At 42.9% G+C, this 18301-nt stretch overlaps 2 protein-coding genes across 7 annotated transcripts in view; one reads left to right on the top strand and one right to left on the bottom strand.

Moving 5' to 3' along the window:
- The window catches only part of pask (PAS domain containing serine/threonine kinase), a 137868-nt gene extending 134480 nt beyond the window's left edge, over nucleotides 1-3388 (top strand). The window contains exon 20 of the mRNA XM_041205884.1: nucleotides 2378-3388. Within this exon, the coding sequence (XP_041061818.1) occupies nucleotides 2378-2619 (242 nt within the window). The 3' untranslated portion in view covers nucleotides 2620-3388. The remainder of the gene's footprint in view (nucleotides 1-2377) is intronic.
- Nucleotides 3389-3437: 49 nt separating this feature from the next.
- On the bottom strand, nucleotides 3438-17979 carry mterf4 (mitochondrial transcription termination factor 4). Of its 6 annotated transcripts, none has more exons than XM_041177621.1 (4): nucleotides 17901-17979; nucleotides 16136-16655; nucleotides 11683-11867; nucleotides 8819-9295 (listed from the first exon to the last, which is right to left on the bottom strand). In XM_041177621.1, exons 1-4 carry the CDS (start codon nucleotides 17931-17933, stop codon nucleotides 8930-8932), a joined length of 1104 nt encoding a protein of 367 aa, XP_041033555.1. In that variant the 5' UTR covers nucleotides 17934-17979; the 3' UTR covers nucleotides 8819-8929. The 6 variants fall into 6 exon arrangements, 5 of the variants coding, with proteins under 5 accessions (XP_041033578.1, XP_041033571.1, XP_041033555.1 ...); XM_041177629.1 differs by having other exon boundaries at nucleotides 17913-17939; XR_005941743.1 differs by lacking the exon at nucleotides 17901-17979 and adding an exon at nucleotides 10199-10278 and having other exon boundaries at nucleotides 9172-9295; nucleotides 16136-16986.
- Between the last annotated feature and the right edge of the window lie 322 nt (nucleotides 17980-18301).

Genomic DNA, 18301 nt, shown 5'->3' with positions numbered 1-18301 from the left:
ATAATGAAAAAGAAAGCTGTAGCCTGCTGGAAGATATCAGTTGATGATGCTCCAAGGAAGTCAAGACATGACCCACACAGTACAAGGCAAATAAAACTGCCTGGATGACCTCCAGCATTTTTGAGGCATGGATCAGAAAAGTGGACTAAAAGTTTCAACGCAGAAAGAAGATTGCCATCATTGTAGACAACTGCCCCACACACCCCAACACCACTGAATTGAAGAGCAGCAAGCTGATGTTCTTGCCTCCTAATCTCACGGCCAAGCTCCAACTAATGGATCGGGGGTGATTAGGAACTTGAAAGCCCACTCCTGATCTCTTGGCTTATTGAGGCCATTGATAAGAAGCAGGACTATAATCCCACTGTACAATCCTACAGTTATTCACAATAAAGAATCTTGCACAACTAACAATTTACATTCAAGTTACTAATTAATGCTTTATCTTTGCCATGAGTTTAAATAGAGATGCTTAGCATTCAGACATGACAGCCACTTGTAATCTGTTGTATACCTAATGGGTTTAAAACTTAGCATCTCCCATAAGCTCCTCCCCGGTTTGAAATACTGATGTCTGCACTTTGTGGAACTTGGCAAGTGTTCATGATAAGATTTGGACCCAGCCGCTCTAGATATATAGGCTGTAACTTTTGACCTTTGAACATTCATTTCAGTTTTGGAGACCCAGACTTTGAGGATGACGGCACTCATGCACTGCTTGGTTGCTCTTGTTCACACTGTTCTGCTGGGGAAAGGCTTGAACCTAAAGAGAGCTGCCTCCAGACTACACTCTCCTTATCCCTAACAGTTAGATCAGGACATTACTGGTGGAGATATGAGGAGGGTTTTCTACACTTCAGCCAAGAGCAGTAAAAAGTCATTCATCACATCATTCAAAGTTCAAACTTGAGCAGTTAGAGGTTTTTGTAAATTACTTGGGGCGGGGGAACGCAAAATAAATTATTTTTATGTGAGATGGAATTCTCTGGTTTCTCATTGGTTGTTCAAAATAGTAAATGTTAGCAGTAAAAAGCTGAACTTGATCCATTTATTGAACAATGTCCACATTTTTATCCAAGTACCTCTTGGGGAGGCAATGGTTAGAATCCTGGCTGATTTTTTTTTCGTCTCTTTCCTCCTCTAAACCAAACGAGCCCAGGAATACTGGGGCTAATTGTATAGCTCAGGATCACACCATGCAGTCCCTTTTAATTATTAAGAAGTCTGGGAATCATTTCTTTGTTTGTTCCTTTATTCCTTGTAATGTTTGTCTGTACCAAAGGTTATTGCACACTCAAAATCCTGTTTGACTGATGGGGGAAATCCATTGGCGCAACAGGTGCTTTTCTGAGTTTGGGTTAAAATACATTGGGGAAGATGAGAGTAATGTTAACGCTATATTCTGTCCTGAGCTCTGCATGATGTAGGGGTACTTGAAACTCACTGTTAAATTCTGGGTCTTGGCTTAAATGTTGTAACTCTCTAAGTATTTTGAGCATCTTGCGTCTCAGTGGTGTCTCAGACTGCTCAAATATAGTAGGGTGTAGCAATTGTACAACCTTGTGATCTGAACTGGACAGTTGCATCTTGTATCTTTCCAATTGTTTCAAAGACAGACCCAGAAACCACTTGGTAAGACCATGAACATATCAAACAATAGTTATAATCAGACTCATTTAATTCAATTAGCCTTCATGTCAAAATACAAAATAAGGACGAAACGACACTGCCCCATGTTGGTGGGTCATCTTAAATACTTAAATAAAATTATTCCTGACTGCCCTCCTGAAATTTTCTTCTGAGCAGGCTAAAGGTTGCTCTCGTAGCTTTCAGTTCAAAGACTGTGCAGAGTGCTTATACCTCTCTGTTGATTTTTTTTATGTGCCTGTATCCAGAGGCCAAGGGGAAGAGTTGCCAGACCACTCCCTAGCAAGTGTCTAGATGCTAGTTTTCCCAACACAATGGGTATGTGGGTTGTTTGTTGATCACCGACACAAGCAAACAAATTGCTAATCATTTACAATCTATGAAGAGTCTATATCGAAGCTTTGCTCATTAGCATGACTTTTTAAACTTTGTGTGAATACACATTGCTTTTAGAAAATCTCTGAATACTTTGTCCCAAATCCTTACTAAGGTAAAATCTTTAAACATCTCAATGTGATTCTGGCACTGGGTGGCAAAGCGAAAAAACGTTGTTCCATTCCATAGCATTGATATCTCCTACCTTACAAAGCATGAAGTACCCACTCAAGGACCTCTTGGTGGAACCTAGCTCATTTTATCTGCTTCTGGTATGCAATTGCAACAAGAACAGGAAAGGGGAAATATTGTGCTCAATAATAACCAAGTAACCTTTGCTACATTTTGTAAACAGGACTGTCTAGAAGCTGCTCTGCTATGGCTGGAGAGAACAGCAGGGAATTCATTCCCTTGAAGTTTGCAGGCAGTGGGAATGAAGTGTGTACTAATGAGGATCACTGTGCTGATCACCTCCAGGATGAACATGGATACTGTGAGCCACATGGGAATGATGAAGAGAATATGGATCATGAAACACTGCCATTGTCTGCAGAGCTCCAATCTGACCTCCTGGAATACCTGCTTAGCCAGGACTGAGAGGGACATTCTTGTACTGAAAACCAGGTGCAGGGTACTTGCAGTCTCCTTATTTTAAGTTCCTTTTTCTTAATTCATTTTATTTTCATCCTGTAAGGTGCATATAGTAGTGTGGGGATCAGTGGGGCCTGCCGCAGTCCTGCGAGTCCAGTAACATGCTGTGGGATTAGTGAGGTCTTGCTGTGCTTCAGAGAGGCTATAGTAACATGTTGTTGGGATCTGCTGCACTTCCATGAACATAGTACCATGCTGTGGCAATCACTGAACTTCTCTCCTTGATCTACTTTTAATCTGAAGGCAGCAAATTCTTGCTTGGGTATGACTTCTGAGGCAGCTGCAGTCCACACTTAGCCCGAGCTATCCTTTATCGGTGAGCCTAGACTAGAAGTGTCAGCAAGTAAATTAGCCTCTAGGCAGAGTCAAATGTAACTCCCTTACTTGCACTTTGAGCAACAATTGAACACCTCTTGCCCTGGGATACTGAGCCATATGTTCACCACATCTCCCCAGTTGGAACTTCTTAATTCTGTATAGGCCAGGCAATGAAAATCCAGGGGCCTTCAGATTAGTGATGCTGTTGATTTCAGGACCCCTGGTTTAATCCATGAAGATTTTCCTTCCAATTTACTGTTTAATTAGGGAGCTCATGTTTAACTGGTTACAGTAGATTAGTTGTCTCTGACATGGAGACTAACATGCATTACAAGTAGAAATGGAAACCTGATCTCCCTGAAAGTGCCTTAGTGCAGAAATAAATGTAAATATGAAGAGTTACTTACAGCATCCTAAAGAGATTCCAAGCAGAAGCAGCTGATTACTGAATATGCTATTAACCATTTTATTTAGTAGGTACGTAAAGGTTGTGAGCATATTTGTAATGGTATGTTTTTAAAGTTTAACACTGCTGTATTGACATACTTTATAGTTCTATTACATTTAAGTAACATTGGATTTATACACGTTACAATTACGCAGAACACTCCTGCATGTCATCACTCAAGAATATTCAAACTGCTTGTTATTAAGGTCTAATGTTAAGGATGCTGAGCACCAGTGAAACACGTCACCTTATTTCTGACCCCAGTAACATTATTTTCATACTCTGCAACCATTCACATAAGTAATGAATACAAAGGAATTGTCATCAGTATTTACTGATAAAATTACATTAGAGATCCTTTAGTTAGATTTATGAGTTAAGCCTTTTATTTTGACTTACACCATCCAGCGTGTAGTGCTTTTTGTCACCCGGAGCCTGGTTGTTTTTTTGTCTGATTATATGCCATCTGAATGACTGCTTGATATCCGCTTTGAAGCGATAACCAGACAGCTCCTCATTACACATGCTGTATGGCCCTCAGCTGTGGTTGATCTCTGTGTGATTCATAATCCATAAAGTTTCTTTTGCAACCCTCCGGGTTGGGCCAGAGTTTGTAGCTACATGACCCTTGCAGTTAGAACAATTGAATTCATCTGAGATTGAGAAACTGAGGTGAAGTCAGATTTCATTTGAGATCATCTGTGATACAGTTGCTGTACTTTAGATTTCCTGTTGACAACCTATCAGTGCCAATCCCTAAAAGTGCATGCTTTCAGCAATACTCGTGTACCAAAACTTACCAATATCCTGCACGGTTCTGTTTAATTCTCATTTTATTAATGCCAGTTCAGTTATAAAATGTACTTGTTCAAGGTTTAGAGCCACTGGGGGAACTAATGCTTCCTATTCTGTAATACTCAAAACCGAAACCAGTAAATTTCTCCAGTTGTGGCTGATTTCTTGTTACAACTCTTAGTATAAAATAAACAGAGGATTGAATGGCCCTGACGTTTAGTGATGGAAGCAATTATCTCTCTTCATTAGGGGGGTGCATGTAGCCTCGACAGCCAACATCACTTTGTCCCAGATTAAAGACCTATAGTAAAATTGCCACTTTGCATTGCTTTAGTATGGAATAAATTAATAAAGTTATTTTAAATTAATATATAATATTTTTGTGCACTATTGTGACACTAGTCTAGTATTCTGACAACTAATTTTGTACTAGCAGCTGGTTTCACTTCTATTCCTTTAAATAAAAGCAACTTGGCTAACAGATTGCTAAACTTTGCACTACGTATTTACCTAAGGAAATAAATGTTCAGCTTTTCTTTAGTTGAATGAACACAACCATCTCGTGATCAATGCAAAGATGGACTATTGCCATCGTGTTTATATCTCGTAATACTATGTTATATAAAGATTCCTTGCATGTTGGGAGAACACCATAGATGCAATATTTATCTTCTGAATTACATATTTTCATGTTAGAAACAATGAGAAAAACAGCAATGTGGTTTACATAGCCACCTCATGGGAATGTGCAGGATTTGCTGTCCAACACTTGCATTCAAAACATGACACTAAACCTGATTAGTCTGGGGAGATCTGTGTTGAACTACTGCAAACTCCTGTGGAATTTAAAAGCTCAGTTAAAGTTTGTGGGGACTCAGCTTCAGCCCATCTTGAAAGATGGTGATGTTTCCTGACAGATCCTGAACTGTCTGTAGCATTGTCATGAAAACAATATCACAAATACCTTAGTTAAATACATTTGTAAAATAACCAGGTAGCATGTAATTGTGTGGTGGACAGTGTAACACACAGCTGCTGTAGTCATAGGTTTGAATCGCATTACCTGGCTCAAGCGTGACTAATTTTATTCATCAGGTCCCTTCTGCCTCATGAAGGATTAACTATGCTCACCTTGTCTCTGCCTACATGGAAGTAGTTGCTGACTGACATGGGGGTTTGTGACAGTCAGTCTGGACACAGCCCTTGCACCTACGACAGGGTGAATGTAATTAACCATGATGGGAGGAAGGAGAAATCCATCACTTCTATCTAAAACACCACAGCAATGAATCCAGCAAAGACATGGGGACTAGGATTGGCAGTTTGACAGATCCTGACCAGGATAAATCATTGTGAATTGTCAACTCCATCATTTAGTAAGCCATGGGGCACCTTGAGCAATATAAAGTTACCACAACATAAGGATACCAAAAGCTTCTCATCACTACTCATGTAGTGTCATGGTCTACATGCAGTGATGTGTGTAGTTCGGGACCTACAAAATCTAATTGTGCATCTAACTAGTCTGGTAAGAACTGTTTTAATCATTATCCTCTGCTTGCCAAACATCTGATGGGATTACTATATGGCATCAAAATTATCAATTGAAATCTATTCTATATTTCATAAAGATTCCAAGTGCCTGCATGGAGTATTTAATGTACCTCTTTGTCCTTTACTCAAATTACATATTTTTGTATTTATGCTGTGTAAACAGTAAAGCTTATTTTGAAAAAATCTGCTTTTAAAAAAATATGTATATATAAATATATCAATGTCTTTTCCTCATTTGTGAGAGTTGTGGTCACCTGTAGTAGCATCAATTTATTTCAAAAACATTCCAAACTACACAGCTACACCACATTCCTGGAGATGATTACCTTATCCAGGTAAAGCCTGTGTCACAGTGATGGGGTAACTGTTTGAAAGAGAAAGGGCTTGCATTAATGTAATACTTTAATTCAAAGTAGTTTACAATTACTTCAATTGCAGTCAGTGTTGTTTTGCAGGCAAATATGGCAGCCAATTGGACACAAGAAGATCCCACCAATGTCATTTGAGAGGACTGCATGACTGGTGGTAGTGTTGATTGGGAGAAGAACGTTGTTGTCTTTGCAGACGAGCCTGCCACAAGATCTTTATATTGACCTGAGCAGATTCATCAGAGAAACAGCACTGGGGTACATACCTAGTTCTCAAAGGCTGGAGTGGGGCTTGAACCTGTGACCTGACTTAACACACTGTGTACTACCAACTTAGCTAAGCTGACTTTATTTTTCTAAATTTCCATTCAAGTATTGTTGCCAATTCATATCACTATTAATTATTTCACAAACGCCCTTGTCTGGATCTCTGAACTCGATGGTGTTTAATTATATAAATAGGATGCATTCACTTTAATGATTCATATTGGTTCTCCCATAACATATCTCATTTTGCTGTTGCTCACTTATCACAGGCTTGTTCCTGCGGTTTGTGATGTTCCTAGTAGAAAATGAATGGTGATGCTTAGCTACAGCAAAGATCTTGCTTCAGCTTGCTTCAAAATGTAGTTTGATCCTTTGTTCTGAAATGTAGAAAATAATACTCAACACATAAACCTTGATAAGATTTAGCAATTCACTGAATTAGCTAGTGATTTTTAATAATAGCCAATCTCATTTAGTAATTTGTTACTTTTCCTTCCAAACAAAATAGTGGAAATACAGAAGCCAGTCAGCATGTGAAGACAGCTCAGCATTTCCGGCTAAACCTTTTTTGCTTTTTTGGTTCTCAGCTGACCTGTTTTTATTCAATAAATTCTTTTTACCATTTCTGTTTATAATTACATTCTGCCATTTTTAAAAACAAAAAAACTGCGGATGCTGGAAATCCAAAACAAAAACAGAATTACCTGGAAAAACTCAGCAGGTCTGGCAGCATCGGCGGAGAAGAAAAGAGTTGACGTTTCGAGTCCTCATGACCCTTCGACAGAACTTGCGTTCGAGTCCAAGAAAGAGTTGAAATATAAGCTGGTTTAAGGTGTGTGTGTGGGGGGCGGAGAGATAGAGAGACAAAGAGGTGGAGGGGGGGGGGGGGGGGTGTGTGGTTGTAGGGACAAACAAGCAGTGATAGAAGCAGATCATCAAAAGATGTCAACGACAATAGTACAATAGAACACATAGGTGTTAAAATTAAAGTTGGTGATATTATCTAAACGAATGTGCTAATTAAGAATGGATGGTAGGGCACTCAAGGTATAGCTCTAGTGGGTTTTTTTTTTAATTTTAATATATAATGGGAATAGGTGGGAAAAGCAAAATCTTTATAATTTATTGGAAAAAAAAGGGACGGGGGAAACAGAAAGGGAGTGGGGATGGGGGAGGGAGCTTACGACCTAAAGTTGTTGAATTCAATATTCAGTCCAGAAGGCTGTAAAGTCCCTAGTCGGAAGATGAGGTGTTGTTCCTCCAGTTTGCGTTGGGCTTCACTGGAACAATGCAGCAAGCCAAGGACAGACATGTGGGCAAGAGAGCAGGGTGGAGTGTTGAAATGGCAAGCGACAGGGAGGTTTGGGTCATTCTTGCGGACAGACCGCAGGTGTTCTGCAAAGCGGTCGCCCAGTTTACGTTTGGTCTCTCCTGTGTAGAGGAGACCACATTGGGAGCAACGGATGCAGTAGACTAAGTTGGGGGAAATGCAAGTGAAATGCTGCTTCACTTGAAAGGAGTGTTTGGGTCCTTGGACGGTGAGGAGAGAGGAAGTGAAGGGGCAGGTGTTGCATCTTTTGCGTGGGCATGGGGTGGTGCCATAGGAGGGGGTTGAGGAGTAGGGGGTGATGGAGGAGTGGACCAGGGTGTCCCGGAGGGAGCGATCCCTACGGAATGCCGATAAGGGGGGTGAAGGGAAGATGTGTTTGGTGGTGGCATCATGCTGGAGTTGGCAGAAATGGCGGAGGATGATCCTTTGAATGCGGAGGCTGGTGGGGTGATAAGTGAGGACAAGGGGGACCCTATCATGTTTCTGGGAGGGAGGAGAAGGCGTGAGGGCGGATGCCCTTTCTGTTTCCCCCTTCCCTTTTTTTTCCAATAAATTATAAAGATTTTCCTTTTCCCACCTATTCCCATTATATATTAAAATTAAAAAAAAAACCCACTAGAGCTATACCTTGAGTGCCCTACCATCCATTCTTAATTAGCACATTCGTTTAGATAATATCACCAACTTTAATTTTAACACCTATGTGTTCTATTGTACTATTGTCGTTGACATCTTTTGATGATCTGCTTCTATCACTGCTTGTTTGTCCCTACAACCACACACCCCCACCCCCCCTCCACCTCCTTGTCTCTCTATCTCTCCGCCCCCCACACACACACCTTAAACCAGCTTATATTTCAACTCTTTCTTGGACTCGAACGCAAGTTCTGTCGAAGGGTCGTGAGGACTCGAAACGTCAACTCTTTTCTTCTCCGCCGATGCTGCCAGACCTGCTGAGTTTTTCCAGGTAATTCTGTTTTTGTTCTGCCATTTTTAAAACCTGATTGAAACAGGCTTTGTGTATAAAGTCTAGCAAAGAAGTGTTTTTTCAAAAAAGGTTATGAATAATCCTTGTGTTTTTTATTAATGAGTTTTAACTGGTTTCCTTCAAACCCAGCAGCAATGCCCAATTTCATCACCAGTAGCTCTAATCCCTTTCTGGAACCTAACCCTTTATCACTTTCCCTGAAGTGGTCCTTCATCCTCCTCACTGCTGTACTTCTCAGATTCTTCTTCATCTTCCCATTCTGTGGACTCAAGTTCTTCTTTCTCAACCTCCTCATGACTCAGCAGCTTCTTAAAGATGTCAAACTCTTCCCAGGACGACCTGGCCACTTTAGCTAGGAAATAGTCCTCGCTGGTGGTGAGTATGTCCTTCGCTTTTGGGTTTATGATCTGGGTCTGTCCTTTCTTATCTGGAGTCTGGTAAAATCCTAGCCGTTCCAAGAAGATGTGACGCTGCTTCAGTTCTTCCAGTGACACCCGGAATAATCCTGATTTTGTCATTTCCGATTGTTTTATTCCCATTCGGAAATAGGCATACTGTGGGGGAAATATGGAAGTCAAAGTTAAAGTAGCAACAAAAATATGGGTCCACAGGTGCCAATATCGATGAAAATCTGAAAGAAGTCATACATTTTTGGAAGGGGGAAGATGGAATTTTGTGATGAAGGAGAACAATATTAGTACTGTGAATTAAGTATCTTTCTCTTTTTGCCAGCATCTCATTATATTTATGAAGCCCAGAGTTCAGAATCCTGATATATATTGCTTGACTCTAAGCTCAGCTTTTATCCCACATCTGATGTTTCATCTGCATCATCCACCTCTGAGCTATATTTTAATTCCTACCTATCACCTCACTAGACTTCTCTAGGATTTTGCTTGCTGGCTTCCCTGTTTATACCATTCATAAACTTACAACCAGGATTCCACAGTCACCTGCCCTCGCCAAGATTCACTGGTTTCCCAGGAGTTAGAGTATCCTGCCCATGCTTTCAAATCCCTCATTGCTTTGCCCCTCCCTATCACTGATCTCCAGCCCATGTCCAGTGCTCTACAGCTTACTTCTTCAACACCCCGTTGTTTTATCAAAGACTGCTCCTTCCTTTTGGTATTCTTGTAAAATCTGCACCTTACCACTTCCTTCCCTCCTTAAGAACCTCAGCATCCATTCAATATGTACTGCCCTGTAAAAGTCTTTTTAAATATAATTAACACTAGGAATCCAAGTTGTTACTTGCAGGATCCTGCCCCTTTCACATTTATCTCAGAAAAGCATATCCTGCTATACCACTGAATTTTACATTTCAGAAAAAGGGCACTTGGCTCATTGTGCAGGTGCTGACTTTCTGAAAGATCTCTCCTCTGTTTAACTTCCCTTTCCCTAACCATTTAAACATTTCCTTTTTCAAATATTTATCCACTTCTGTTTTAAAAACTTACAGATAACATCATTTCTGGGAAGCATTCTGTGTCCTCGTAACCTTCAGTATTTAAAAATATTATCCCATTCTCTGTGTTTTCTGTTGATGAATTTATGCCTATTAGTAACTGAATCATCAACCAATTAAAACTTCTAGAATGAAAGACTTGCATTTATATAGCATCTTGCATGACCACAGGACGTCCCAAAGTGCTTTACAGACAATTAAGTACTTGAAGTATAATCACTGTTGTAATGTAGGAAATTTGGCAGCTAAATTGCACACAGCGAACTCTCACAAACATCAATGTGATAATGACCAGATAATATGTTTTTTGTGATGTTGAATTCCCAGCCTCTGACCTGTTCTTGGAGCCACAGTATTTATATGGCTGGTCCAGTTCAGTTTCTGGTCAATGGTAACCCTCCAGGATGTTAATAGTCAGGGATTCAGCAATGGTAATGCCATTGAATGATGCCATTGAATGTCAAGGGGCGATGGTTAGATTCTCTCTTGTTGATGATGGTTATTTCCTGGCACTTGTGTGGTGTGAATGTTACTTGCCACTTATTGTTCCACTTATCCCAAATATTGTTCAAGTCTTGCTGCATATGGCTATGGATTGCTTCTGTAGCTGGAGACATGAATGGTGTTCAAATTGTGCAATCATCAGGGAATATCCCCACTTCTCAGCTTATGATGGAGGAAAGGTAATTGATGAAGCAGCTGAAACTGATACAGAAAAGATTTTCATTCCCATACTGGCGGTTAAACCCAGGCTCCCTGGGTATAAAGCAGGAATTCTAACCGCAGGACCATATGGAAAATATTTTAAATTTGAGCAACTCCAAGGGATCATTCTGTTCTACAGAAAAGTACAGGTTTCTGATCATAATTAAAGTTTCTCAGAGTAGTGTGATAATTCCATTTTGTAATTCTCATAACCTAAGACAGCCAAGTGAACAATTTTTGGTGTGTATTCATGCCATCTAGGATGAAGGTTGACATTGCCATGCTCACTTCTGAAGCCCAATGTAGGGAGCAGAGATATTTGTTTTTCAGGCTGGGTATGAACCCAGTACCAATATTTTCCTGCACATTACATCAGCCAGCACACTGGTGTACAAGCATTTTTGCTTATGACACCCAACATCTCCACAGGCAGTACACACTGATGGAGGGTGCAGGCCAACTTACCCATCTGCCCAAGAATTGGTCATGATCTTAGTTGGGGAATATTTACATGTAATGACACGTTATTTGGAAAAATATTTAAAGTCTGGTATTCGTAACTTAAATTTGAATAAGATCATAAGAAATAGGAACAGGAATAGGCCATTCAGCCCCTCAAACGTGCTCTGCCATTCAAGAAGGTCATAGCTAATCTGACTGTGGCCTCAACTCCAATTTCCTGCCTGCCCCCATAACTCTTGATTCCCTTGTCGATCAAAAATCTAATTCAGCCTTGAATATATTCAATGACCCTGCCTCCACTGCTGTTACCTGGAACTTGTATTCCAATTCTTCAGATTTCTCAAAAAGGATGTTGGGTGAAGTCTGGAGGATTTCTGTTATCTGCTGACCTGTGAAAATACACTTGTCTTTCAAGAAACGCACTGTGTTGTTCACCTGCTTTGCAGAGAGGTTCAGGATCTGTGGGGATTGCAGCAATACACGTTGTAGACTGCCTAGAGAAAAGGAAACGCACACAGAATTCGTAACAGGGCCTGCAGAGTGTTCCAGCACATAACATATTTCTGCACTCTGACACTATGCGTTATCACAAACACATCGTAAACTCAATACATATCATGCTTAGCCAACTTGATAGAATTCTTTGAAGTTACAGGATGGGTAGATAAGGGTAGCGCAGTGGAAGTCATATTTATTTGGCTTTTCAAAATGCCTTTGATGAGGAACTGTGGCTGAGGAGACAGACTAAAGAAAGGTCATGGGCTAAGGACTCATGACTAAAGTCACAACATGTTGGATAATGGGACATGGAGCAGAATGGAAACAAATTGGCTACAAAATGACTCAGGGATCAGAAGCATTTCAAAATTTGCAGATGATGACACCAAAGTGGAAGAGTATCATTAATAGAAAAGAGGACTGGACTCCCTAGCTACCAACTCTATCCCTCTCCCTGGGAACAGCCTGAGATTAAGTCAGTCTGTTTGCAACTTTAGTGTCACATTTAACCCCGAGATGAGCTTCCAACCTCATATCTGTGCCATCGCTAAGGCCGTCTTTTCTCAGCTTTGTAACATCTGTTGACTGCCTATTTCAATTCAACTGCTGCTGAAACTTTCACCCATGCCTTTGCTACCTCTAGACTCGACTATTCCAATGTACTCTTGGCTTGTCTCCCTCATTCTACCCTCCATAAACTTAAGGTTATCTAAAACCCTGCTACCTACAGCAAGTCCCATTCCCCTATCAGCCCGGTGGGGGGTTGGGGGCATGAAAAATTCAGACTGACTACTAATACGAGTATAGCATGTTGTGGCTGACTATACACTGAGTTTATGCAAAAACATGATTTTGGGGGGGCAGAAAAATGGGGTTGTCTTATACATCAGGTCAACTTATACGCCATGATCTTGGTACTCCTTGGAAAATAAGTGTCTAAATAGGGTAGAGAAACAGATGCATCTGGGGGTCCACATAGGCAAATCACTAAAAAAAATAGGGACGCAGAAATGAGAAATTATACCTATCAGGAAAGATAGGACTCTTTCTCTAGAAAAAGAGAACACTGAGGGGAGACTTGATAGAGGTCTTTAAACTCATGAAAGGGTTTGATAAGGGGTAGACAGAAACACAGAATTGTTACATTGTAGGAGGCCATTCAGCCCATTGTGTCTGCACCGGCTCTCTGAGCATTTTAACTTTTTGCCGATCTCTTGCCTTTTCCCCGTAACCCTGCATGCTGTTTCTATTTAAATAATCATCTAATGCCCTCTTGAATGCCTCAATTGAACCTGTCTCCACCACATTTCCAGGCAGCGCATTCTAAACCTGAACTACTCGCTGTGTGGAAAAGTTTTTTCTCACCTGGCATTTGCTTCTTTTTGCAGGAGATGTTTCCATTTGTGTGTGAGGCCAGAAGCAGGGGCTTAAATATATGATAGCTACTAATAAATCTAATAATGAAGCAAGGGGAAATGTCTTCATCCACAGTGGCTAGAATGTGGAACTTGTTATCACAGGGAGTGGTTGAGGACAATAGCACTGATACATTTAAGGGGAAGCTCGGTAAACACGAGGGACAAAGGAATAAAGGGGCTCCAGGAAGAAGGGTGGGAGGAGGCTTATGTAGAACAGAAACCCGGCCAAATGGCTTGTTTCAGTGCTGTAAGTACTATGCAACTAGTGTTATTCTAGGTAGCACAAGCACATTTTCACAAGGATGGATTGTAACAGTGCACTCACAAATACATAATGCACTCACATAAACATTGTTACTCGAGTGCCAGACAGTTATTTAATGCAGTGCCACGGGGAGTCACACATCAACACAACACACCATTACATGTGCCCATCATTCCTGTGAGCTTATAGCATATATTATTGATATAATCCATATGAACACACAAATTAGGAGCAGAAGGCCACTCAGCCCCTCGAGCCTGCTCCACCATTCAATAAGATCATGGCTGATCCAATTGTAACCTCAACTCCACATACTCACCTACCCCGATAACCTGTCACCCCCTTCCCTTATCAAGAATCCATCTACCTCTGCCTTAAAAATACTCAAAGATTCAGCTTCCACTGAGATAAAAGCAAAGAACTGCAGATGCTGGAAATCCAAAACAAAAACAAATACCTGGAAAAACTCAGGTCTGGCAGCATCGGCGGAGAAGAGCACAGTTGACATTTTGAGTCCTCATGACCCTTCAACAGAACTAAGTAAAAATAGGAAAGGGGTGAAATATAAACTGGTTTAAGGGGTGGGTGGGGGGGGGAGGTTTGTTGGGACAAGCAGCCAGGAATAGGTGGAGATAAACAAAAGATGTCACAGACAAAAGGACAAAGAGATGTTGAAGGTGGTGATATTATCTAAAGGAATGTGCTAATTAAGGGTAGAAAGCAGGACAGACAAGGTACAGATAGCTCTAGTGGGGGTGGGGTGAAGGAATACTAAAAGGGCTAAAAGGTAGGGATAAACAATGGGTGGAAATACATTTAAAAATAATGGAAATAGGTGGGAAAAGAAATATCTATATAAATTATTGGAAAAAAAAGGAGGGGGAAAATCGGAAAGGGGGTGGGGATGGAGGAGGGAGTTCAAGATCTAAAATTGTTGAACTCAATATTCAGTCTGGAAGGCTGTAAAGTGCCTAGTCGGAAGATGAGGTGCTGTTCCTCCAGTTTGCATTGAACTTCACTGGAACAATGCAGCAGGCCAAGGACAGACATGTGGGCAAGAGAGCAGGGTGGAGTGTTGAAATGGCAAGCAACAGGGAGATCTGGGTGATGCTTGCGGACAGACCGAAGGTGTTCTGCAAAGCGGTCTCCCAGTCTGCGTTTGGTCTCTCCAATGTGGAGGAAACCGCATTAGGAGCAACGAATGCAGTAGACTAAATTGAGGGAAGTACAAGTGAAATGCTGCTTCACTTGAAAGGAGTGTTTGGGCCCTTGGACAGTGAGGAAAGAGGAAGTGAAGGGGCAGGTATTGCATCTTCTGCGGTTGCATGGGAAGGTGCCGTGGGAGGGGGTTGAGGAGTAGGCAGTGATGGAGGAGTGGACCAGGGTGTCGTGGCGGGAACGATCCCTGCGGAATGCCACCAGGGGGGCTGAAGGGAAGATGTGTTTGGTGGTGGCATCATGCTGGAGTTGGCAGAGGATGATCCTTTGAATGCGGAAGCTAGTGGGGTGATAGGTGAGGACAAGGGGGACCCTATCATGTTTCTGGGAGGGAGGAGAAGGCGTGAGGGCGGATGCGCGGGAGATGGGCCGGACACGGTTGAGGGCCCTGTCAACAACCATGGGTGGAAAACCTCGGTTAAGGAAGAAGGAGGACATGTCAGAGGAACTGTTTTTGAAGGTAGCATCATCAGAACAGATGCGATGGAGGCGAAGGAACTGAGAGAATGGGATGGAGTCCTTATAGAAAGCGGGGTGTGAAGAGCTGTAGTCGAGGTAGCTGTGGGAGTCGGTAGGCTTGTAATGGATATTGGTGGACAGTCTATCACCAGAAATTGAGACAGAGAGGTCAAGGAAGGGAAGTGTCAGAGATGGATCACATGAAACTGATGGAGGGGTGGAGATTGGAGGCAAAATTAATAATTTTTTCCAGGTCCTGATGAGAGCATGAAGCAGCGCCGAAGTAATCATCGATGTACCGGAGAAAGAGTTGTGGAAGGGTGCCGGAGTAGGACTGGAACAAGGAATGTTCCACATACCCCATAAAGAGACAGGCATAGCTGGGGCCCACTGTCTTTTGAGAATGAGTTCCGAAGACACTCACCCTTCTGAGGGAAAACATTCCTCCTCACCTCTGTCTTAAATGGGTGACCCCTTATTTTTAAACAGTGACCTCTAGTTTTAGATTCTCCCACAAAAGGAAACATCCTCTCCACATCCACCCTGTCAAGACCCCTCAGAATCATATAATCCATGTCCTTCAGCATGTTAAACACAGCAATTATGTCTTCCAATAAGTTTTGTTCCATAAATCTCTCATTAACAATAGGAGCCCTGTGTATAGAGAGACCCTCCTCAGACAGCTGGGGAAGCTCAACACCCCTGAGGCAACAGACGGCAATGGGTCATGACAAAGAGAAATCAATGCAGAATAGGCAGCAAGACACCGAGAACGTGACCCCTACTGTAAATGCGGCTTACTATATCTAATTAACATCTTCATATGATGTATACTTCCTGCACAATGTATTGTACTAAAACCAGCCAGATCTGCAAGTGAAACAGGTAGTAACCATTAGTTTACCTTCTCCCAGCCCATGCTTCTGCAGGTTGTCAATGCGCGACTGAAGTTGATGGTCCTTTGCTCCAAACAGTTCTGGACATTTCTCCAGGACCTTGAGGGTGCTGCTTGGGTTTAGGCCAAGGAGGCTGAGCATGTAAAGTGCAGGAAGGCTCTTCTGTGGAGGTTGTACAGCAATTCTGGGATTCAAAGCCAGCAGCTGCTTCACCTGCACCTGGCTGAATCCGAGCTTCAGGATGGATTCGGCCACAATCTCAAAGCCTGAGGTATCGATGTCTGACTTTCCAAAATTTTTCGCAGCAGTTTGTCGGAGAGCTTCCAGAAGCTCGGGTTTGATCTTTGGAGCTGAAAGGGAATCGGGTGAAGTTTCCTCAGACTGACTGAGAGTCCCGGCTGTAGGGAACCCACAAGAGATATATCTCCAAGGTCCTGCATTTTGAGTGTTGTATTTCTGTGTAGAGAGAAGTTGCCAATACCCAACAAGTGGCTGGGTCCTTTGGAGGAAGCAATGCAAACGCACAGCCTGAAAGATAACAACAGGGTGAGGAAAGAAGGGGAATAGTCCAAATGCAGTTTTAACAAAAACAAACAGCACAGATTGGACATGAAGCCTGAACCTTTGAAATCTCACTGTGCTAAACTCGCTTGAGGCAATGGAGAGACCCAGCAGGTTACATTCAGGACTGACTGAATTCCATTTATCTATCACAATATCACTCATCTCATTACCAACCACCACAGGATTCACCTCCTCTTTTACTGAAGACCAGTGCACTGATCATCCTCGACACACACTCACCCCCTCACACGGTCAATCTTTTTACTGAAATATTTCTAGATTACTTTAAACTGGAATCATCATCTTCAGTGTCTCCCTCCTCCCCCTCAACCCTCCTCCCCTCATCCTCAGCCCTCCCCATCCTCAACCCTCTTACCCCTCATCCTCAACCCTCCTCCCCCCATCCCTCCCCATCCTCAACCCTCTTACCCCTCCTCAACCCTCCCCCTCATCCTCAACCCTCCTCCCCCTCATCCTCAACCCTCCCCATCATCCCTACCCCCGCACCCAAGCCCCTCATCCACAACCATTCTCCCCCTCATCCCTACCCTCCTCATCCACAACCCTCCTCCCCTCATCCTCAGCCCTCCCCGTCCTCAACCCTCTTACCCCTCATCCTCAATCCTCCCCCTCATCCTCAACCCTCCTTCCCCTCATCCTCAACCCTCCCCTCATCCTCAACCCTCCCCATCATCCCTACCCCCACATCCCATGCCCCTCATCCTCAACCCTCCTCCCCCTCATCCACAACCCTCCTCCCTAACCTCCTCATCCACAACCATCCTCCCCCTCATTCACAACCCTCCTCCCTCTCATCCTCAACCCTCCTCCCCCTCATCCACAACCCTCCTCCCCTCATCCCTACACCCTCATCCACAACTCTCCTCTTCCACAACCCTCCTCCCCCTCATCCCTACCCCCTCATCCACAACCCTCCTCCCTCATCCACAACCCTTCTACCCTCAACCCTACCCTCCTCATCCTCAACCCTCCTCCGCCTCATCCCTAGCTTCCTCATCCTCAACCCTCCTCCCCATATTCCTACCCCCCTCATCCTCAACCCTCCTCCCCATCATCCCTACCCTCATCCACAACCCACATCCCCCTCATCCTCAGTCTTCATCCTCCTTATTCATCCCTCTCTCTCCCTGCTCTCTCCTTCTCCTTCACCCTCTCTCCCCCTCCCTCAATCCCCCTGTGTCCCCTCACCTGCTGTGTCACCTCTTTCAAACTCCGGCTCATGGCTGCTCCAGCTCTGTCCGTCCGTCACTCGGACTCTCCAACCACGCGTTCCCCGGATAAATGTTCCGACCCACGAGCTAAGGTTCCTCCTGCTCCCAGCTGCTGCACTGCGCCGCCTGCTGGAGGGTCAATTTGTCTTCTTGTAAATGTAGGGCCAGGGTCAGGCTTGGCTCTGCTGCCTCGATTGTAAAATGATCTATTGACAGTGGAGTTGGTTCCCCAACCTCTGAAATTGCCCCACAGCCCAAATTAGCATCTTCTGGGGAAGATGGGGATGAAGAGAAAGGAAAATTGATTTTAAAAAATGCTGCACTTTAGCTGAAACCAAAAAAGAGCATTAACCATAAAACAAAATTTGATAAAGAGCA

The sequence above is a fragment of the Carcharodon carcharias genome, chromosome 2 (assembly GCF_017639515.1).
Source record: "Carcharodon carcharias isolate sCarCar2 chromosome 2, sCarCar2.pri, whole genome shotgun sequence".
NCBI lineage: Eukaryota > Metazoa > Chordata > Chondrichthyes > Lamniformes > Lamnidae > Carcharodon > Carcharodon carcharias.
The sequence above is the reverse complement of the archived record's forward strand: the minus strand, read 5'-3'. Positions and strand labels throughout refer to the sequence as shown.

Excerpts from the sequence above, each read along its gene's own strand:
- mterf4 (XM_041177613.1), bottom strand. The coding sequence starts at position 16,853 with ATGAGTGATATTGTGATAGATAAATGGAATTCAGTCAGTCCTGAATGT. Across the intron at positions 11,868-16,135 it reads GAAGCATGGGCTGGGAGAAG|GCAGTCTACAACGTGTATTG; the intron begins GTAAACTAATGG and ends CCTTTTCTCTAG. Across the intron at positions 9,296-11,682 it reads AATTGGAATACAAGTTCCAG|TATGCCTATTTCCGAATGGG; the intron begins GTAACAGCAGTG and ends TTTCCCCCACAG.